Source organism: Meleagris gallopavo, chromosome 12, assembly GCF_000146605.3.
Source record: "Meleagris gallopavo isolate NT-WF06-2002-E0010 breed Aviagen turkey brand Nicholas breeding stock chromosome 12, Turkey_5.1, whole genome shotgun sequence".
Classification (NCBI taxonomy): domain Eukaryota; kingdom Metazoa; phylum Chordata; class Aves; order Galliformes; family Phasianidae; genus Meleagris; species Meleagris gallopavo.
In genome coordinates this window covers 10252237-10275816 of record NC_015022.2, presented here as the reverse complement: position 1 = coordinate 10275816, position 23580 = coordinate 10252237, and the positions used below count along the sequence as shown (strand labels likewise).

Here is a 23580-nt window from a genome sequence, read left to right as displayed (position 1 = left end):
TATAGAGGCCAGGCTGCCGGTCCCAAGCACATGGCTAGTTCTTATAAAACATCCCAGAGCTGCAGTAATCATAGGAACCAAACAAGTCTCACTCATCTTCAAAGCTGTGCGGTGATGATGTAAAAAGAGCATTCAAAGCCAGAGGCGAAAGAGACATTTCTTATCTCTCATGCTCCATGTTTCTCATGAACTTTCTCAGAATATCACATGGAGACTTCCTACTGCCAAGGGTTCCCAGTCCCTGCCTATTCATTTTAAGGAAGATTTGCATTGTTGCTTACCCCATTTTCTTCTAGCGCCGCCAAGGGTTTATTAATGCTGTTGACAAACTTGTTGACATGCTCAAAGTGCTTTGTCATTTCTGTTGCTAGGACCATGTCAATAATGGCTTGGCGAAGGGTTCGATACTCATTCCTGTTTAAAGAAGGAAACAATTAAGAATGCTGGCTGGTTCACAAAGGGCTGCTTGCTAAAACAAGTCTGTCTTAAAGACTGCTTGTGTTGCTGAGAGGTGCCAGGGGAAGAAAGAATAGAAAGGCTTGGGTAGCCACAGAAGTGAGGGAGTCAGTGGGCAGACAAGACAGTGTTTGAGCTTACCTTTCCATGTTTTTAAATATATTGCATTTGTCATCCCGGGTGGTGAGCTGGAAAGCCAGGGCAGCATGATGGCTCTCCAGCACTGCAGTGTCATTGTAGAGAATTGCTAGCTCACTCCCAGCATTGCACAGGAAAGAATTTGTTCTTCCTGGGTGATCTACATCATGGACTGTGGCAGCAATAAGTGCGGCAACTTCATCAATGGGATCCAAAGTTTGCTGAAAATAGAAGGATGCTTAGTTTTCCTGACAGAAATGCTACTTTGTCCATAAGGGTTAAGCCAAGTTGCTAAGGGAGAAAAGCCAGAACTCTGCAAATCAGTAAGGGTCAGACATTCTAGTCAGAGCACTGGAAAATTCATTATAAGCTTTATTGAACACCATGTGACATTTTTCTCATTTTGTGCCTCTTGAATTTTGCCTTAGCCATACTTCTGATAAATTAATCAAATTAATGCAAAATAATAAATTAGTTTGTGTTTGTTAACAGCACATAAACAGCCTTCACTCAGTTAGGGTATTTGGCTTGGAAAAAAAACTAGTATTGCTAAAGCATATGCTATTTGTAGCAGACCCTTTCCTTTCTTTTGAAAACTGAGTGTGCCCTAATTCTATTCCATTTATGTGTTGGCTAGGCTTGTGATTTGTAAAGAATATTTCACATACCAGTGAAATATTCACAGTCCAGTTCTGTAATAGTGCCTTGGGCTAATGCAAATTCTGGACAGAATTCTTAATAGTTGATATCCTTAGAAAAATCCCACTGTCAGATTCAGATTCTCTTAGCATGGTGTACTCCATGTTTTCTGTCTAATTACACTGGTAATTCTTGTATGTTTCCTTACGTTTATTCTGTAATGAAATACAAAACTGTTTGACTTCTAAGGTTTTATACTGTGATGTTTTAACGGTGCATTAATAACACAGAGGAGGAAAAAGAACCAAACACCTCAGGAATCTTTACTGTTCATCCATTCTGAAACTAGTCTTTATTCTATGATTATGCTAGATCATAAATGCAAAACATTTTTGTTAAAATTTTAATAAAAGAGACAGGAGCAGAAGCATTTCCAGCTGAATCTGGGAGCAGGACAGTTAATTCAAATTAGCTTGAGTTAAGGTCCAAATTCTCTGCTCCCTTTGACTGTACCACTCACAATGCTCAGGTTTGGTAGATGAAAAGACCGTCCCTATGCTACCTTACTCTCTGAAATTAATGCAAAGACTTGACTTTGATGAAGCAAGGATATTATTCATTGAGGACTGCAAGAAGATTCTTGTGCAGAACAAGAAAAGACAAAGAAATATTTTTACCCTAGGTTCACAATTAAAATTGTCTGAAATACTGTCTCCTTTGTGTTTGCTTCTTTTTTCTTTCAGCTGCTACTCCTGGGATTGTATCTGAGGTATAAAGTTAGGGGAGAGGAATTGTAGAACAGGTTCTCCTGAGCAGGACAGACTGATCAGTGCTCAGTCTGAGATAGACCTGTGCAGCTGGAAAGTAGCGAAAACCTGGAGAACACTTGAACTGCAAGACCACAGCAGTGTATCCCAAGTTTATTTCCTGAGTGTGACATAACAACCTTTGAAGGGATTTACAGTACCTTTACCTCCAACTTCAGGTCAAGGATTCTAACTTTGTCACATTAACTCCTATGCCACTGAAATGGAAATGATCCTGAGAATATTGCTTCAGTTTGGAAACCAGAAAGTTTTCCCAGGCAAGAACTGAGTTCAATTTACTGAAGAAAAAATCTCAGTGTGAATCTGACAGCAGAACTGTGCCTTCTGTATTTAACTTAAGCTGAACTCTCTGGACAGTACAAAAGCAGCTGGGCTGTAACTCTGAGAAGATAAAAAGCAAATCTTGAACTTTGATTCTGCTCCTTCTTCTGTTGCAACATTTTTTTCTTTTGCTATGCCTAAGGAGGAATGGAAATAACATTTTGGAAAAGGAGGCGGCAGTCATGTTTCTGTGGCATCTGATTCCAGATCTTGTCTGTTTTTCATAGATATTCTTGGGAAAACCAGTTAAACCTCTGGCAAATAAAGGGCTGCAAATTTCTAGAGAAGTTCTATTCCCTCTTGGCATACAGTATATGAGTCAGCCTCTGGAGAGCACACTAATAAGATACAGCTCCAGGTTAAGAGACTACAGTTTTAATGAGCTGTCAGAAGCTTGTTTACAATCACAAATGTCTCAGCCAGGTGCCCATCACTAGCACTATCTTTAGGCAGGCCAATTCAGAGTAGGAATTTCCATCCAAAAATTTAACTTAGAAACATGTACTGCCATTGGTATACATGCAGGTACTGCTTTAATGTGCCTTCTCACACTCCAGTCTGCCCTCTGGGCGTGAGAACAAAGGCTCTTCTGATTTATTCTGGTTGCCAGTGGCTCTAATACACCAGTGGGCATTATGGTACAAGGAACTTCAACAAGTAATCTGTTTCAACACTCCTTCAATGCAGTCTCTTTCAGCCTCAGGGCATTTAATCCAGTGGGTAATACAGCTTTGGAAGCACTAAGCCTATATTGTTCCATGAGTTTTCCACAAAATTACCATCAAAAGGCATAAGAAATGACAATTGTTAATCTGTATCTGACCACCACAAAATAATTCAGTCATTAGCTCACCTACGTGAGAAAACTGAACGATGCCAGGAAGTTTTGTTGTAAAAGGAGGCTCTTATTCTCTCATCAAGAATAGCTCAATTCCTGTAGTGCTACGTAGTACCCATTGTTCCGCATACACTATATGGCAGATTCCAGAACTGATGTAAAGCAGTCCAGTTCTTTCACCTCAGAGCGGTCAAACTGGCTGGCACTAGGCAGATATTTGGGTCTTGGCATCTTTTCCGAGAGATCTTCCTTTAATCCTGACTGCACTTCCCACCTATACTGTTTCTTATAGCTGTGGACTTACCTTGACTCTTTCTTTAGACAAGAAATAAGCAGTGGCATGTAGCACATCTGCTGAATGGGTGGAATTATGATAGGAGTTGGAGGAATGGTAGTTAGCTTCAATAACTTGTAACCACGACCTCAGGGTTGATTCTGAGCAGTTCAGGAATTCACAGATTCCAAAGCGAGCAAATATTTTGAGACCCAGATAAACCAGAGGCCTGTGAAGAAAAATAAACAAAATTTTAAAACAAATGAGATTGAAAGGGTGTTACAGAGTGTGAATAGCACAACTCTATAAAGCTTTTTTAATCAAAGATGTGCTAAATCAGTATACAGACTTGCTTGCTACAGAACTTCAGAATCTTCTGCCTTCCTGTCACATGCCAGCTCTCAGAACGTGACAGTCCCTGACAGGTCTGAGAGCACTAAACAGGCTCTGTGTGCTGCTGTACTTCGTGTAGCAGCATTTTGGTACCTGGGGAGTCTCTGCTGGGTAAACATAGATTGCAGCCAAAACAAGACAAATCAGCATGTCCAGAATGCAGCACATGAGAAGAGGGAGCAGGTATTACTACTGCCAGTTTCCTAAGCCAGCTTGTTTACATTTAGGTTACCTACATCTACACCATACAGTGCTGCAATCACTATTCTTTCTGCTCTGTACACCTGCTCAATTTCTTTTACACCAGCCACCTGAAGGCTTTTATTGCTCACCGACTTTGCATGCAGTAAAGGATGAGGTATTTTGGAAGCAGATGAAAACAGGTGCTGGCTGGGATGTCACTGCAGTGAGGTCTCCCTGCATGCCAGCTCATCAGCACCATGCAGCACGGTCAGAGGTTTCTCCAGGGCTCTGTGTCTGGGAACTGCATTGTCTCCTTCACTGAGCTTAGGGTTAATGAAATGTCTTGGCTTTATCAGTTTGTCTGCTCAGACTTGAAGGCAGTACTAATTATCTATTTGTAGATGTGATCCATTGAAGATCACCTTAATTTCCTTAGTAAATGAATTGCCTTTATTTAAAGGCAGCAGGAGGCAATCCTAATTATTATACTTTTAGTAAGCACATAGGCAGCAAAATGCCTCTTTTGTCCTCCTTTGGTCTATTCAAATCAACAAGAACAGAGAAACCTCTCTGGTCACCTCATGCACGTTGTCTGAGATATAGAATTCTTTTACTGCAGTGAACATATTAAATGTTGTAAATTACAATGGCTAGATTAACAATTTTTTTAAATTACTTTATCTATAGTACTTCATTAGAAATGAAAGTGTGTCAAAAGCAAAAACAAAACCAAAAAACTCTAATGAGATGATGCAAATCTCTTTACTTAGAAAGAAATTGGAAGTTAGATCACTTTATAAAGAAGAACAAAAACCTTAATGTTTTGGGCTCACAAAACCATAGACTAAAGTTGAAGTGTATATGTGTTAATGAAATGCCTTGGGATCTTGTTTTAAATATCTTTCAAAGCTCTTATGGATCTGGGATTTCAATGGAGGCTTAAGTTAGTCAATTTATTGCAGGATCTAGCCTCCAAAGTGGGCTAAGACAAAGCATGATAAATGAAACCAGACCCAGAGGAGAATTTTTGATAGACATCAGGAAATAAAACCAAAGATCTACGCAAGAGATCGATTTATAGCCATAGTGGGAGCTTTTGTTGCTAGTGATGTACAGACCATAAGAATTGCTGATCTGCTTTTGAAAACATCTATGATGAAAACTGTATGCTTTACATTTTATCAGTAAATATTCCTCAGTTACTCTTATACATAACACTTAGCCTGCTAAGATTTTAAATCAAAAGGCTTCCTTTAATCCCAGAGAAAGGCAATGAGAATGTTGCTGAAAAGCTGTACTCAAAACTGTTTGGGAATAGAAACTACCCAATTACACAGAGACAAAACAAAGCATGGTCTATACCAACTGACCAGATTAGATCAGCGTGTTGACTCTGTGTAGTTGGATGTAACTTGGATTTGAATCCCCACAAGACAACAATTTGATTTATAGAACTTTTCTATTTTTGAAAACAGAAAAGAAAAGCTTGTAAAATGGTGTTGCTTTGTTATTATACCATATCAAAGATATATCATCTTCAGTTAATATATTCCCACTGGGAATCTGCAAGAAATAGTGTGTGATGAAACAACAGATATTTAATGAGTTCACACATGGTGAGAAAATTTCAAACATCTGACTTTGAAAATAAAAGTAATTCAGTATGAAAAGCACAGGTAGAAAAATTTAAGAGCTGATTACAAGATGACTTCTAAGTCAATTTTCAGCAGCTTGTATTTATGAGCCCATAGTTTACTGACCTTTTATGAGTGGCAGCCTCAAGTTCAAAGATATCAAAATCCCAGTGTTCTTCATTTTCCATTGCCTGTGTTATCCGTGGGGGTATGTCATTGAGGGAGATGGGAGAGATCAAGCTGCCAGCGACCTGATGAGTTTCTGTTGAGGAATAAATCAAAACAAACAATGCTCATTAAAAAACAAAAAAAAAAAAAAAACCATCTGATTGCGTTTTGCAGATTTTATAAATGTCTTTATATCTGAACATCTCAGGAGCTGCCAAATTAAGACTTACGTTTTGCTGACAATATGTATTCGTTCCCTGATAATCTTCTCAGACCGTCCTGTTCAATGAAAGATGAGAGTTAAATGCGGGGCACTATAAAAGAGGTCTGTAAAATAATGTCAACAAACAGTAGCACCATGACTTTAGAGAAGCCTGATTATGACCTCTCACAGTCATCTCAGCTGCCTCTGTTATGTATGCTTTACATGTAGATCCATAATGGCTGAGAAACTGCAGGCGGTGGGGTCTGTATTAACTCTGGGGGGTAAAGACTTGAATTTCTCAGGTGCAGACGGAATTACAGCCTCACACACACCCTTGTTTGGACAACACAGACATCAGGTCTGGCTGTGTGCCACAAACCAGGCGCTGTGTGTCTGTACATTTCCCATCAACAAACAGCAGTGGGTGGTGGGAGGGGATGGATGGGGACACACTTCTGCTCTCCTCCCAGTGCTGGCAGATCAGGTCACCACAGCAGCATAAGAATCTCACGATGTATGCTGGGATTGCAAGGCAACAAATAACTGTGGGACTTCCCTTCTATCAAAGAACTTATGCCTGTGTGCTCTCCAGCTCAGTGCCTCCTGGGTGTAAGTCTGGCATGGCGCCTGATGTGCAAGCTGAGCTGAAGGATTACAACTGACAGAATGATGTGTTTAATATTTACCTTTCAACTCATAACTGTGAATGTAGTGGCCCAAATTCTGCCTGCTCTTCTGATGTATACCAACTGTTAGCTACTGCACGAGTGTTTATTCAGACCATGATGTCAAAAAGCAGCTATTAAAAAACCCTTTCTGAACACAACTTACTATGTTATGTGCACAAAGCATAGCTTAAGGAAATGTGGATGCTGTATCTGAACATGCAATGTCTGCACCTACAGGAACTGTTAAAATTTTTGTATTTTTCAAATCCATAAGTAAATTAGTCTGAAGTTTTGTGATTTAAAATGGAGTACTACCATTATAATTGTCTCAATGACTCTTCAACTGCATTGCTATGGGACAAGTATTTAGAACATCGGATGCTGTGTATCTCTTAGAATCATACACTGTCTTTTTAAGAGTTGAAATAGCAGATGTAATTCTCTCTGGCAAATCCATTTGTGAAATCCAGGTGCCCTTCTCATCATGAATTCTGGGTAGCAGGTCAAATCCAATAACCCACAATTGCCTCTCCTCAGATACAGAATGTGAAATGGAATAAGATGATTCTGGGGTTGGAACTTGATGATCCTTGGAGTCCCTTCAACCCAAGCCATTCTAAGGAATATGATTCTGCTTTCAGCAGACACTATGTTGGAAAAATGGGCTGAATTACAAGTGGAATACACATGTATGTAAAGAACTAATAATCCATGAAAAGGAGTGGTCAGTTGAAATTAAAAACTGAGCATTGCACGAGTATTCAGCAGGAGCAAAGATTCACTTTGAGTCTAATGCATCATCATTTCTCCTATATATTAATGGTTAATGTAAGAATATATTTTGTCTCCTGCGTTAGTAAATTCAACTCTGTATAAAGCATTCTGATCTTCTGGAATTCTTGAAGCCTTTTTTTATGTTTCTCCTAATTAGACATTTGCTGGACTAATTTACAAGACAAAAAATATATGTAAATCGTTTCAAGATTTGAATGGATTCTGCAAATTTGTCTTGAGCTTGAAATGATAATAGCCCAGAGACTTCTCTGAAAGCTCACATCCCCTGATCCTTTTGTATTTAACACAGTTATTTTTTTTCCAGAGGAAGCCTCTTATATGCAACCTACAGACTAAAGGGAACACGTATCCTTAAGGTACAGGTAACATGAATCCAAATTCATCTAGTTATCACCAGGAAGGCCGCACTCCAGACTGAGAATTTGGGTTCATTTCTTTGCTTTTTCTACGTGCCCTTTGTTCAGTTTTTGGTACACTTCTTTTTCCAATGTTCCTGTTCCTTTTTAGGTAATATGATAACAAAATACATTACTTCTTCGGTCTTTTTCTTGCCTTATTTATTTAAACATTGAGTTTTGTGGAGTGTGGTTGTGTTTAAAATGTGAACATTCATGTTCTTAGCTCAAAATATTGATCTTTCCATGAATCCCTGCAAGTTCAAATATAATCCAAGGAAAAGCAACAGAAAGCATTTTCTATTCTTCTGAAAACACATACTGATTATTCACATACTTTTCATTCATTCCATTCTAATCCTAATTACTAAATATCTGTCTTTCATTCTCTTCCATCTATATCTTTCTAAAATGAAACACACTGGAAAAAGAAGAGTTTTTCCTTCCCACATCCAGTGAAACTAATGCTTCAAAGGACCGAGTCCACTTTATTCCAGAGTTACATTAATAAAATGAGGTCTGTGGGGAGAAAACACAAAAAAAATGTAGCATCTTATAGGCAAAGTATATGCCAGATGAGAAAGATCAGGTATCCAGGAACATCAGGCAGCAGAAAATAATCAATAGCTGTTTGTGGCAGCATGTACTTACTGTCATCAGCCCTCCCACGAGGTCACTTGTATGTGGATCCTCATCCTTTGTTCCCAGTTGTGGAGAGTACAGTTCAGTGGTTCTTAATATCTCCAAAACTCGGTCTAACGCTTCTGCAACTGGCATTGGACTGCTTTCTTGTGCAGCATTGATGATGTTTATTACCTAGTTTAACATCAGACATGCTTTGAATTCAAAAGCGATTTAAGAAAGAACAGACATTCATCAATTATTATGGAAAACTCATAGCAACTACGTGAGATCTGAACCTTTAATCCACGTGTGGGAGAATTAAAGTGAAAGGAATGTTAATAAAACACTGATTTTTGGTACTGGCTTTAGGACTTCATGGCCTTGAAGACAGCACTCTTTTTAATTACTTTCCTCTGTCCAAGCTTCTTCCATTTGCCTCTATCACTTTATGAAGGAGTCAATTTGTGACAAATCCTTGAACAATTCCAGGAAGTAGTTTACAAAGCATAAGAAGGAGGATCTCTTGTCACCACCTTCCCAAAGGCAAGAGTCCTTAAAAAGGGTTGTGCTGAGGCTGGCCACAAGGAGGGCACCCTGCTACGCAGCCTTGTGAGAACTCAGCTCAAAGCATCGTGCTGTTGACAGGCAGAAGAAGGGAAGAAGCTGCAGTGGAAGCCAGCACTGCCTTCCTCCTCCATCCAGATGCTGTGCTGGAGCCTTGTGCCATGGTGTTCCAGTACAGCACATCTGACAATGACCAGCAACAGTTGCTCATTACCTTGGTGATTGGTGCTTCAATAGTCATGGAATGTATCCTGGCCATAGAAGAGTGCCGCCTTTGTGAGCTGCCTGCATGTGACAAAGCAGAATCAGTACCAAGCTCAGCAACACAGCATGACAGCAGCTTTTAGCCAAGAGATCTGGGTTCATTTTCGGAATGGCTTACCCTGTGCTGCCCTTCACAAGTGATCCTGTATGCAGGATGCATACACATGCTGGTAATGTGGGAACACACAGGTGCGTAGATGCTTGCTGAACCATTGCTATCCAGATTAGAGATAATTAGCTACAACAGCCTGGCTAAATCACGGCTTTGGTTTTGTATTTAAACTAATTAAAATATTTAAGGGAATACTCACTTAAAAGATTATAGAGCTGTGCTTGCGTCTAACCTGGCTGGCACACGTAGGTAACAACTGCATTAGGTATTATAGGATACAAATACTTTTCCTGCCTGGTTCAACACGACAAGCCATGAGTCAGCTTTTACGCTGAAGTAAATCAGTGAAGCTCCTCTGAAGTGAAGATCGCTATGCCAAATTAAAACAGTAGAGGTTCTAGCCTCTTATTCATTGGAAATTGAAAAATAAATGTTTTATATCAGTTAGCAATTCTGGTTTTGTAGAGAAAAAGCCAAGATGAGATTTTTCTAGATAATTACATTGTCCTACCTACAAAATACAGACACATCACCGTTACTTTGTGCTGAGCACCTTTTTAGAAGAAGAATCAATGCTACTCCTGTCATACCAAGATATGATTGTATCCTCACTGCCATAGATCTCCTTCCACGCTTCACTACTGTAGGCTGCCCAGACAGCAATGGGCTGTGCTTAACAGAACTATGCAAGTATCCGCAAAAATTCTGAATGTGTGTCTCAGTTATCAAGGTTGGGGGGATATGATGAAGCACAATACCACACAGTGAAAAGAAAATAAAACTCTTAAGAAAATTATCTTCATATTTTTATCAAGAGAGGAGATAAGAAATGTAATTTCTTGTAATAATTTGTTAGGTTTAGAGTACTTGGAAAGTATTTCTGTTCAATCTTATTAGGTTTTCTATCCACACAGGAGAGAAGTTGACGGGCCTTGCATTCTTCAGTGGTTCAAAAAAGGTTTCAAATAGTTCAATAGATGAAAATTGAGATGTTCTATAAACATGAAGTTGTTCACAGATTGATGACTTGGTATTTTATTGGTGTCTAGGTATGTATGCACACATATATACTCATGCTTATCTGTATTTTTATGTGCATTTTATGCATTCATATAAAAATTTGAATATATAGGGATATGGAAAAAAAAACAACTGCTGGCTTAACATACCATCACTCCCTCGTGATGTTGTGGATCTGACATCTAGTGATCCTTTCCTCCTGTCTTTGTGTCTGGAAGTCTGAATATCTGTTGAGAAAATGACACCACCCAATGGCATAAGCACTGCCAAAGAAGTATGTGCAAGAAACTGAAACTCAGAGAAAAGATGACAGCAGCTGAGTGACACTGACCAGAAGGCTCCAGCAGACAAGGGCCAATGAAGGCCCATTTTTAAGCCCTCGCCCAATTACACTGCCACAAACCTAATCATGCTCTCTGACAGAACATGCCAAAGTGTCTGTTCAGAATGGATCTAATAGAGTGTGCAAGGAAAAGTTCTTCTCTTGACACAGTATAAGCATAGTTGTGAATACAGTTTGTGCAACACATCTGAATTCACTCAAGTAACAACTGCACATAGAACTGGTATCTGAAAGTACAGTACATGCTACCAAAGCACTCATTGTATCCCAGACCCCTTAAGGACTCAAACAAGTACAGCCTGTCCTACAGCACTGCAGTTAACAGGGACCTGTGGCACAGATGCCAGAGATGCAGTGCGGACACGTGGGATAAGGATGAGCAGTAGTGGTGGTGATCCCCATTTCCAACCACAAACAAATACTCCTCCATACAGTTAAAAGCAAAGCAAGCACACGTGCCACAAGCTATGGATCAGCCACAGCAACGTGCCATCTAGATGGCATCCTCAGTTTCTCTGATTTTGGTACAGGGATCCACTACTGAAACATGTCATCAGTGCAGTGACACCACAACACTGCATTTTCAAAGGTGGGTTGCTTTGTACCCCTTCTAAGAGAAGCGTGGCAGGGAGAGAGCTTGTATTTATTTTGCTGCCTTCAGAGCTGGATTCCCAGTTAATTGCTAGCTAAACAGTACTGTTCAGCCTGTCCTGTACAGCTCTGATTTTCAGCCAGCTCACAATAAACTGCCTTCTTTCCTTCCCCAGGTATATACTCCACTTAGTAAGACAGAAGAGATGTGTCATACCTGTCTGAGATTCAGCCTGAACACGTTCACATGTCTTCTCCGCCTACAAATCAGTATGAGAAATCCAGTTAGTCAGAACTTTTCCATTATTTTGCAGTATTTAGTGCTCAAGCCAAAGTAAGCATATCATCATTTTTACTTACCTTATTGTTGTCATTGCACAGTCTACTAATTGACACATAGTGTCTAATCTTTCTGTAGGCAAAAAACAGCGCGTTAATTCCCATCCAAACCTCAGGCTCTAATTCAGTGCTGATACACAAAATGGGTAATAGCAACAAATGAATATAAGGCAAATCCTGTTCTGACAGGAAGGCTCAGTGGGGAATGAAAAAAAAATAATAGCAGTTCTGCTGCACGTGATTGCGAATACAAAATAGAAACGTCTTTTTCAAAGAACTTCCCTTCCTCTTTCTCCTTGCCCCTCATGGATTCTTCTGGGGTATGATAGGATGTGTCAGGTATGATATAACTAAAAAATATTCATCTTGCAAGGCTAGCATATTAAGCTGAAAATATGTTTTCACTCCATTGATACAGAGAGCATGAATTACTTCCAAGGGATGAAATCAACCTGAAACACTTGTTTTTTTAGGAAGCAGCTGCATGAAGAAGCTGCATTCAACCCCTCCCTCATGACAACACACCTTCCTGAACAAGTATCTCAGCCAAGTGCTTTTAATTAACATTCAGGTCTCCTTGGAGGGCTTTGAAATTACTACAGCCAAGAGCAGGGGAGCACAGAAGGACAGTGCAGCTGAGCAGCAGAACAGAGCGCAGGTGGGTTCTGTTGCTCCCAGCACCCGACACAGACAGAGAGGATGGAGCACATGTGCTTCCGTGAGTATTAGAAGAATGAGGCACAAGTGTGCAAACCTGGATTTCTGGCTCCTTGCTGGGAAGAATTAGGAGAATTTCACTTTCCTTGTATACAGCATATAAACTTGATTTTACCCCTTGAATTAATGCAGAAGTCTGAGGCTCCCTCCTTTGCCTATGTCTCTTTTATACTCAGAAACAAGATAATCCAGTGCCTGCTGAGATGACTGAACTCAAAGTGAGCCCGCAGTCACACCCAACTCATAGCTCCAGCTGTCACACTTACCCCCCCTGTCCAACAACAGGTAATATCTTCACATTTTGTTGTATGCTATCTCCATTTTTCTTTTTCGCAGAGTACATTCCTTGCCATTCCTGAAAAAGGAATTCAAGTGGAAGGAAGTTGAAGATGCAATCAGCAGACCAAATACAGTGTTCTACACATTCTCCTTCATTTGGCAACTTAGAGGGGTCCAATGAAACAGGACGAGAAGATATAGCTTCATACCTTTCTTCAATGAAAACTCTTGTACAACACAAACCTAAGGGATCGTTCTTAAGGGTCACAAAGGCAAAGAATACATCAGAGGAATATTTGACAGTAAGCAAGCAATGTGATGATAATGTTGGTTCAGGTGTCACCTCTCTGAAGGAATGTGGGCCCACATGCACTTGGCAGTCCTTCTCCTGATGGTACCAGGAGCTGCTGGAGCCCCAGCACGTGCCCTGCAGGAGGACAGCCCACAGCAGAGCTGCTGCAGAGGCCAAGGAGCACTTGCATGTTCAGTGAGGGGGAGGCCCTGCACCCACCATGCAACACGTGGTGGGACATCACGTATCAGTAGCTAGAAGTGCCTTGGGATCCTGGTGAATTTACTTTCCGTGCTACCTATTCAGCCTCAAAGTCTTTCAGAGATTTATCCTGGATTTTTTGAGCAAAAGAGCTTAGAACATCTCCTGGATTCTGCCTTCCACCTGCTGACCTCCCCTCTAAAAGCACGCCAGTCTCAGGATAACACTGAAGCAGACAATTTTTGCAGTATCAGATTGTTGCTGCCAGTATCACTGTATTATTTTTTTTTAATAAAGCTTACAAATGGAACAAAAAGAGAAGGCAGAAAGGAAATTTTCAATTTGCAGAGAGAAGTCATTTTTCTCCTCTAGAAATGAGACGTTTCTTTCCAGTGTGGAGTGTAAATTATTCCAAAGCCTCATCCTCTCTCTCAAATGAGACTTAGCAAATGACCCTCCCCCCCTTGTTTCAGACATGCTTATGAGTGTAATATTGTTCTGTGACTTCTTTTACTGAGTGGTAGCAGAGCCAGCAGGCTCCCCAACAGCCCAAGGTCCCTCCACCAGCACTGCCTGCAGGAACATGGCAGCAGGCAAGGTTTGCAGCCTTGCCTACATGTATCCATCTCTAGAGTAATTGTTACTGATGGTTTTTTTTGGTGTTTTTTTCTTTTTTTCTTAAAAAAGCATCAGATTTTGATCCGGGCAGCTAATAACTACCAAATGATTAATAATTAATGCAATCCATCTCACTTATTAACAATGCAAACTACCCGTGTCAACTGCTGTCCATCAGCTTAGCTCAACAGACCTTTGCTCACATCCTACAAATGCACATGAAATGCCTTCCCGAGACACCCAGAACCTATTGCCTTACACTGGACTGACAGACCTCACAGCAGAGCAGGCCAGAGCACGGGCACGGACAGAGGAGTTTTGCATTTATGCTAATGAAACCAACAAACACAGAGCTGCAGGGCAACAGGCTGCACAGCAGAGAATACCAACAGCTCTTCCAAAAATCTGCCAGAGAAAAGCTCTGTGAATAACAAATTAGGAAGCAGACATAACATCTCTGCATGAGCTGCATGAGGAATACAAATGAAGATAAGCCAACCTCACAAAATTCAATGATCTCATAATTAGAAGTATGCATATCAATATTTTCTTGACAACCAGGATGAGGCAGAGATGAGCAATCAATTCCTAACTCAGGTAATAAAGATGGAGTATGCACAAAAGGAGGAAGGCAGAAGGCACAGATTGGATAATTATCGCATTGCAAGCGTGTGCTTTTCAGGACAGGTTTGGTTATTCACTGATGTGCTCCCCCTCATCAACAGAAAGATTTTTCAACTTGTGAACATCTACAGCCTGTGACACTGTGGTGGGAAATGCGAGAAGAAAAAGGCCAGCAGAATTCTGAAAAAATAAAAGGTCCAAGCCAAGGTCCTGCTGCTCTGTTAAGTTCTCACAGAGATGTTACTTAAACATATCTCAGAACAGCATATGGTCTTGCAGAGCCTGGTGGCAGTCCAGCAGAGAAGAGCTGCTTCCCAAGGCGTGCTGTCCATCAGCCCATCATTATGGACGTGTTGCAGCAGCACAAACACCGCCATCGGTCACTTCTGTACCACCCATCAGGCTGGCTTCGAACGCAGAGTAAGAGCCATGCACAGGACAAAGATAATGGCTTTACCCTTAATAGAGTGCGGTAGGAATCAATGCTGCGATTTAAGACTTCATTCAGAAGGCTCTGGTATGCATCTATCCTCTGAAACCATTCATTCAAGCACTACAAGGAATCATTCCGCCTGCCCTGTAAATCTGGTGCTTCTCAACCAGACAGCTCCTTCTAGAAATAGAGCAAAAATAAGCACAATGTGCCACAGAACCAATCACACACAGCTGTCCTGCCCATCACGGCACAGCCTGGTGCAAAGACAGCCCACACCCACCACCAGGGCGGAGAGAATCGCACGTCTGGTCTGACGTATTGACAGCCCTTATCTCACTTCAGGACAAGTGAAACTAAGGTAAACAGCCTTGTGTCGATGTGCAGAGCTCAGGGAAAGCAAGCAATGCTGTCAGAAGTAGAATTATACATTTCACCTTAATAAATGTAATCTGAATCACAAAACACTGAAAAAGCACAACTTGTTTTGTAACTCAGGTCTGGACAGGCCTGACGTCCCAGTAAGGTGAGCTTCTTGCAGATGACGGGCAGCTGCAGTAACAAGAAATGAGAGCACCATCCTGACCCAGCCATCGCTATTCACCATCTCTGAGGGTGATGCCTATCAGTTCTTGTTTGGATATATGGGACTTGCTCACAGCGTGAAGTCTGCTGGCACAAGAAGGGAAATGCTGGGTTCATCTTCCGAGGTTCCATTTAAAGACAAGATGCAATTTTTCCACAGCTCAGCTCTTCTAACGATCGCCAAATCTTACTTTCTATTGTTTTTGTTAGAGTACCGTGTTTATTCAAAGCAGAAGAACTAAACCTTTTAAAAGAAGAGTATCACAGAACACAGCTGGCTTTTTTGGCATGCTATAGCCTACAGTAACCAATATATAGTTTATTATAATGGGAAGCAGATTTTTAAATTAGGATATAAAGTAATTGCGAGCCTCAGAGCAACGGACCAAATCAGAGTGACCCAGATAGAAGTCAGGCACCTCTGAAAGTGCTGTAGCACCCTGACACAACTCAATTCAATCTAAAGCACCTTCAGAGGGATGGAGTATTTCAAAGGTTGCACCACACAGTCAAATTCTACTTGCAAATACTTCCTGTAATAACTTCATTTGTAATTTATTTTTCTAGAAATGCATAAAAGTGGGGCTACAGGGATTGCATACTATAAAACGTTGCAAAGGGAAGTACAAAAACCTTGCAAACAGGACATATCCACTTGAAACAGTTTAAGCTGTTCCAGACAGACAGGTTTGAATAAGCAGTATTTCATTAGTCACCACGGTTGGAAAGTCCTAGAGCCAGGAGTGAAATATGTTGCAAAGAAATAGATGGATTAGGGTTAGATTTTTATCATTCATGGAGTGAAACACGTTTCCATTATTAAAGACATTTTTATCAGCACACTAAATTATTAAACCTTTGATCACTTCATATCTTGAGAATTGATGCTGTGGTTTTAAAGCCTGACATGTCTAACATATCTGAATTATAACTTAATATAATATAGTATAAATACTCCCTTCTAAAATCAGTTTTGTATTACACACATTTACTGAAACACTTTGGGTCAGGCAACAGAGGTGCAAGGCACCATGATCCCTAGCAAGGTCTGTTGCTTGGATCTCTTTGAAAAGACCAACACACACAGAAATGAGTGACACGTTCTTGTTGAAATGCACGTGCAATCTGTATCCAGAGTGCAGGTTTCTTAAGGAATGCTTGTGTTAGCATCTTGATTTACACAGTGGGACTCACTGCAACTTTGCATCAGTGCTTTTGCATCATTGCCTGCTTACTCAGAGCACCGTGCTTCATTTTGCCATCTCCCCACACACAGTCAGTAACACAGTGCTTCCAGCAGGCAGCCAGCACGACCTCATAAGCAACCCAGACTCAGGTTGGAGCACAGACAATGACATATCTACAAACACCAATTCCCAAATCCCTTTCTGTTACCTCCGTGATTTTCCTCCTGCCGGGTACGATGGCACATGCAATGACACCAGAAGCACTTACAGCTCACTGCCAAAACACAGATGAAAGCTCCTTGATGGTCCTCACGCTGCAGCCACAACAGTCCCAAAGGAACGTTGTGGAGATACCTGGCAAGAAGCAATGCCTCTGCCTAGAGACCCCCCTTGGATTTCTCTGCACTTTCTGGGTGTGACAAACATTTCTAGCAGGAATCAGCTCCCATGCTATTAGAGGATAAAGGATATTGGCAGCCAGCAGCTGACACTGCCTTATCATTCTCAAGTGATACTGAAGATGTCTTTTCTGATATTTTTACATTCTCAAGTTGCAGATCAACTTCCACATTTCAAATTAAAATACTTCCACGTTATTCTTTTCTCATTTATACCCTTCTGGATAATGTGCTTTCATTCTAGTTTTCTTTGATATGTCTACACTTTTTGCTATATACAGCATATATTATAAACAATCCTGGAATCATAGAATGGCTTGGGTAGGAAGGGACCTCTAAGATCATCAGTTCCAAACCCCAGTGCCAAAGGCAGGGTGCCAGCCCCTAGATCAAGTACTAGATCAGATTGTCCAGGGCCCCATCCATCCTGGTCTTGAACACTTCTGGGGATGGGACATCCATAGTCTCTCTGGGCAGCCTGTTCCAGCACCTCACCATCCTCTCTGTGAAAAACTTCCCCCTAACATCTAATTTAGATCCTTCCTCCTTTTCTTTAAAAGCATTCCCTCTTGTACCATCAAATAAATACACCAAGTCAATAATTTTCATAAAATGTGCAGCTCTTCCAAACAACTAAAGAGGAAGAAGCCTTTAAAAATGAGTATTTTTTACTTCCTTATATTGTTAAAGTAATAAAGTGCAAGTGCTCTATGGCTGTGAGGCTGCACATATATCACGTGCCATCTCTGGACAACAATAAAGTTCACAAATAGAAAATGAGAAGCAGTACAATGGCATTACTTACCTTTCCTATCTTTATGCAGGAATTAATAGTATCTAGGAAATCAGCTTTTTTTTCATTTATAGGCACTTCTGTTAGTTCCTTTCCTATTAATTCACCTATTTGATAGCCCATCACTGTTTCAAATGCAGGATTGACGTACTGTAAAATAAAAACAAACAAAAACGTTCAACAGTACTAAGAGCACATCAGATCACTTTTTATCCATTTGCTAAATCTAGCAAATGGAACCTCTCCCCCAGCCTGGAATAAATCTCTGTATGCATTGCTCCTGAAAAAGGTATCAATGCTTTTTTTCCCATAATAACAGAATATGAATGCCTCACACTTTGCAGTGTTTCCATGTGATAGATATGGAAAGGGCACATCTGGATGCTCCCTGCTCCTAACATTGCTCCCCTGGCCTATAAAGGAAGAAAGCCCTGCCTGTTGGAGCTGCAGGACTCCCTCCTCTTGGTTCCACTGTATTCTGGGTCTGTCCACAGAGTAACAAAATTCAGCCTGAAAAAGTGTATTTCCAAGCAGCTCCAGGACAGGCTCTGTTCTTTTTGGGAAAGGGATGTAGAAAGCACGTTCTTCAATGAAATTGCCATTGTCAAGATCTGGGTCAAAAGGGTACAATTTATATGCACATTATAACTCCCAGAGGCTTATACTCAACCTCTGTACTGATAATAAAATCACTCCTCGCAGCCTTCACAGTCATGGATGGAACTAACTCCCTTATAAAGATGATGTTTTTCATGAATGCAAACCTAAGCACAATTTCTCTTCCGCTTTTAAGCACATTCTTAAGAGATGATTACATTCAAAAATGTTCACTCAAAAATCCTGATTCGACAAATACTATCAGTTTTATTAAAAAAAAAAAACAGTGTTGTACTTTTTTGTAAATAGAGCACCAATTTGGTTTAATTTCTAGAGTACAATTAACATCCAGTATTTTTAGAAGAAAAAAAAAAAGGGTACAAGCCAACAGCTGTTTTCATTTGTGACATAAAAAAATAAAGAAAAAGAAAAGCAAAACAGGAAGTTCTTTTTTTTTTTTTCAGAAACAACAGTCTCCCTCAAAATTGACTTACGTAAGATATTTCAAACGGAGAAAATTCTACTCTACAGTGAAACTCACTTCAGCCTTATCAGAACCATTAAGTTAGGTTAGACTCTTGTATCATAAAAAAAAAAGTAAATGTAATCATGAATGAAATAAAACACAGCCTGCAGAGCAATTTTCTGTTCTTATAAAAATAACTGGAACAAACCTGTATTACATGGTCTTCACTTGTGATCTCAATGGCTTCTTGACTTTTCTCTAATGCTGTGAATAATGAATTACAAGCCCTGGAGACGAAAAATGACATCTGATTAGCTTTGATCCACATAATTCTTACTGCAATGCTAATAAACTATTGTAATTCCATACTGAACAAAGTTGTACTTTAAGGATTAACATATTTTCTTTAGCTAACTGACATTCTATAATTAACTGCAGTACAGGAAAATGGATACTCTTTTAAGGATATGGCTGAAATGGCAAATTTTGCTGATGATGTTTTTGCTAAAATTACCTTAGTTTGAATTGTGCCCGCACCTCTCCAAATTCCAGCTGAATTAACTCATTGTAACAGGCCATGATATTGGAATTTTCTACATATCTCTGCAAATAAAACATTAGAAATACTTAATTAGTACACATTTCTGTACTCAAGGGTATGAAGCTCAGCTTTCTTTTGCCCAATGGAGAACAAAAAAGGCTCAGATATGCATAAAATAAACATGTTGCAATGTAAGCAACTTGATAAGGTTATTTTTTGGAGCTAGAAAAATTCTAGGCTCTGATAGCAATGACCTGAGTATCTTCTCTGATGTCTTTTTTTGAAACTTCTCATTTTAATCAAGTACAAGCCTCAGTGTTATATCTTTGCTCATGATAAACCACCATAGATGTTGATAGTTGTGGGCAGTGGGGATTATCAAAGATAAGCCACCACATCAAGGCTGCTAAACAAAGCTTTCTGTGCTTTGCCATTAGTCCAATCTCCAAGGCTCTCATCTATAAATAATTCAGAACCTGTGTCAGATTACTGATGCGCCCACTGGAATGACTCTGTGCATACAAGTGCAGTTATTTTCAGGCTTTAGCATTTCCTGTATTAGGACTCTGCTATAAATAAGAAAATGGATTGCGATGCGATGGCAAAAAATCTGGTGAGCATGCAACGAATATACTCTGAATTACAATGGTGAAATCGTGCACATTTTTGTTCCATTGTCAGCTAAACGCAATCAGGAATCCACTCAACTGACAGGCTAATAAGCACCTTTCCTGCTTAATTGCAATAGTTGCCAAGGAACAGATTCAACGTGATACTTTTCAGATCTTTCTAAACAAAAGATAATGGTACTTGACAGTGTCTGAAACGTGTTTACAGAAGTGAATTGGCATTTGATAGAGAAGATCTCCCACAGCATGCTCTGTTGTTCACTGAAGCCACTCTTTGGCTCTGCTACAGTAATTAGTCAATTTTGCCAATGTCAACCTTTAAATCAGAGCATTGTACACTTGTTGTGAAATAAATTTATATTGAAGAAATGTCTCAATACCACTTTTGGCATTCCTGAGACTGCATGCCTACTTAGTCAGCATTATTTTAGCTCTTCCAGTGCACTGTACTTTTGAATGAGGAACTATGTAAGAATGAGCAGCACAAACAAGACTTACAGGTGGGATTACTGACACAGCCAGTGACAGTTTTGGAATGTCAGAGCTGACTAGTAGATTATAAAACAAACATACCCTTGTGAAGCCAGCAGAGATCAGGGGCAATATCGATGACTCTTCACGATCAGCATGCCTTTAAAAGAAGGATAAAGGCAGATGTTGTTTTTGTAATCAATTGAAACCCAATTTCACAAGCCATTGACATACCAGTACCTGTACACCAGATATCACATGACAGGCTCATATATCTAGATCCTAACAGGATCTATGAATAAAACATTTTTTTGTCTATGACAAACTCATATCTTTGGAACAGATAAGCCAATATGTTTTCCTATTTGTACATAATGAACTTCCTGCATCACAAACAAGTAATGCTTCAAACAATTTAATTAGCTAGACTGTTGCATGGATCCTTTTTTGGTACCAGGTCCCTGTTATTTATGTTGTCCCTATCCAAAGATGCACCTGAAGGTCTACATGAGCAAAGTTTTAAGGAATGTTTTGTTATATGTATTTACCAAACCTTAATGGACAACTTAAGGTGGCTGAATGATGATGGATTTTCCAGTGTTGACAACCCAGCACCTGCTAGCAGGTCACTTCAGAATGACATACTCCTAAAATGAGATATCTGAATCATTCTGAAAATCTTGACTATATCAACTGTTAAAAGACACTCCAACATATGTGATGTATGAATGGAATCTGGAAGAAAGGTCATTATGTTAGATTTCTGTAAACAAGCAGATGGAAGCTGGTCATGTCTAGCAGATGGCACAATAGCTTTTCTTTATGTCTGAAATTTTGGATCCTATGGCATCTCTTGTTTTTGTTTTCCATGTACTTGTTTCTTAAGCACAAAGAGAATGATGTCCATCAAGAGTAAGCAGGGAGACAAGGGCAGAAAATATCTCCATTCCTCATGCCAGCTATCTCGCAATGCTGCCTCCCAAAAGTACAAAGAAAGACATCAGGAATACTGCAGGAAAAAACAACCTCAACAAACTGAACTGCAGGAAACTGAAGGATGGCAATCCTCAGAGAGAAGCCCTTCCATATGCTATTGGCTAAATGTCAGGCTTCTTCACAAATACGCTTCTTGCAAGAAAGGAAATGTGTGAAAGTTCTCACTCTGTGAAATCCTGAATAGTGACTACAGAAGGCATGTGTTAGCACACAGGAATTTGAAACAACCAACTGGTTGAGAGACAGGCTTACTTTTGAAGTTTCCCTAACAGGGGTAATAGACATCTGAAAAGTTTGAGATCTCAAACTTGTCACTCTAGGGAGCTATTACCTTGTCCCAACACACAATATGAACATTTTGAAAAGACAAAATCAATTGCAAGGTTTTTTTTCCTTTTTGAGTAACTTCCTAATTATGAGTCAGCAGGCCCAGCTTCCAATTTCTCCTAGCTTTTAAAAAGGACTTGCTGGCCCACAGAACCACAGAGGCCTTTCTCTCTCATATACATAAAGAAGCTCTTGAGTTAGTTCACTGTTTCTCCCCTGCTCCTTCTCATTTCTTTGATATTACAAGAGATGATTCTGATTGTAGAAGCAATGGTTCCCATAGTCATAAGACTTCCCAACATAAAAATAATACAGACTACATTCAGAACGGAATCCTCTGAAATGCTTAATGAGGATCTGTTGTTTGCTAGAGATGGTGGTGGAAAGCAGGATCGTTAATGGAAAATTTCAACCCCTCAGATTTGGCTTCCGGAATAAATGTTTTCTGAGAAATGGCCAGTCTCAAATTGCACTCAGAGAAAATTAACTCAAATCCATTTCCAGTTAAATATATTGCATTTTTGTTACTTCTACGTTCTTTATGATATATAAGAAGTGTGTTCAAAAGGGAGGAGGAGGAAAAAACGTGCACTGCTATACTGAGATGTCTTAACAGTCTATGTTATTTTCAGAATTTCTATGCTCAGATGCTGTTTCTCACTGCTCAAACTGTTCTATAGTTTTTTCATAACTCTACAGATCTCCTCTTTGTGCTGTGATTATTCAGATTGAAAGACAGATCGAGAGTTCAGTGTGTTATACTTATTAATATCCAAACACAACCTATGAGGCAGTTCCACAGTTCTGCACATGAGGGTGCAGAGGTTGAGTCAAGCCTCTTCAGTAAAAAGTAGAAATCATAAATCCTGTGGCCAACAATGGTGAAAACTCTACATGATATAATAACATAAAGTGATAAACTTCACAAGAATTTCTAATTCAAGCTTTTTTTTTCACTGTAGGATTTACATTTACAGTGTTAAGATTTACACTTTGTGGATGAAATTTATAAGTAAAGATGTATTTACCTTCGTACTACACCAATAATGACTGTATTTTCTGAGGGTTTCGTTGTTCTGATAGACCTTTAAATAAAAAGAAAGAACATTTAACATTTTTTAAAGTTTGCATTTCAGAAACTGTGACCGTACAGAATTTTCATACAGTATTTTTTTTAACATGCCTCTATTGCATGCTTTGATTTAACAATAGCAAAAAAAGTTAGATCTGAAGCCTGCAGGATTACTGAGAAAAGAGAATAAAGGCAGCAGTGCCTGAAATTCCATGTCAAAAAAAGGACATACAAAGTACGTTAACTGAAACCTCAAATGCTGTCGAGGGGAACAGCAAAAAGTCAACCTTCTGAAACGGCATGAATGCATTAGTAGAAAAGGGCTAGTTTCAAGAATTTGGCCTCACAAATTTAAGGAGCATTTCACTGTACAGGGGGATGAAAGTAAAAATGAGCAGTGCTTCTATCTCACAAATGTGGAGCCAGGTATTTGAGAAAGCATTCCAGTATGGCAACACATTTGCACACTGTAGCTCCACGCCAGGTCAAGCTTCAACTGTCCTAGCAAACAACCAAAAATGCCACAGCACTGAGATAACATTGATGAAAATGGACTTTTGTCA

General features: G+C 39.8%; 1 protein-coding gene and 2 long non-coding RNA genes across 4 annotated transcripts in view; 2 read left to right on the top strand and 1 right to left on the bottom strand.

The window, feature by feature from the left end:
- PDE8A (phosphodiesterase 8A) overlaps nt 1–23580 on the bottom strand; it is a 134633-nt gene that overhangs the window by 8548 nt on the left and 102505 nt on the right. For both annotated transcript variants that reach the window (XM_010717448.3, XM_019619469.2), the window contains exons 4-19: nt 22974–23030; nt 20725–20782; nt 19496–19584; nt 19190–19268; nt 17931–18068; nt 12775–12863; nt 11813–11864; nt 11670–11712; nt 10668–10745; nt 9337–9407; nt 8586–8750; nt 6102–6150; nt 5830–5965; nt 3524–3722; nt 598–815; nt 282–414 (exon numbers count right to left, since the gene is read on the bottom strand). In XM_010717448.3, coding sequence (XP_010715750.1) covers nt 282–414; nt 598–815; nt 3524–3722; nt 5830–5965; nt 6102–6150; nt 8586–8750; nt 9337–9407; nt 10668–10745; nt 11670–11712; nt 11813–11864; nt 12775–12863; nt 17931–18068; nt 19190–19268; nt 19496–19584; nt 20725–20782; nt 22974–23030 — 1654 coding nt within the window. The remainder of the gene's footprint in view (nt 1–281; nt 415–597; nt 816–3523; nt 3723–5829; nt 5966–6101; nt 6151–8585; nt 8751–9336; nt 9408–10667; nt 10746–11669; nt 11713–11812; nt 11865–12774; nt 12864–17930; nt 18069–19189; nt 19269–19495; nt 19585–20724; nt 20783–22973; nt 23031–23580) is intronic.
- On the top strand, nt 9414–11712 carry LOC109369623. The gene is made up of 3 exons (XR_002118928.1): nt 9414–9575; nt 10413–10547; nt 11629–11712. It is a non-coding gene; the product is annotated as an uncharacterized LOC109369623 (long non-coding RNA).
- On the top strand, nt 11702–12509 carry LOC109369624. Its single transcript, XR_002118929.1, has 2 exons — nt 11702–11786; nt 12363–12509. It is a non-coding gene; the product is annotated as an uncharacterized LOC109369624 (long non-coding RNA).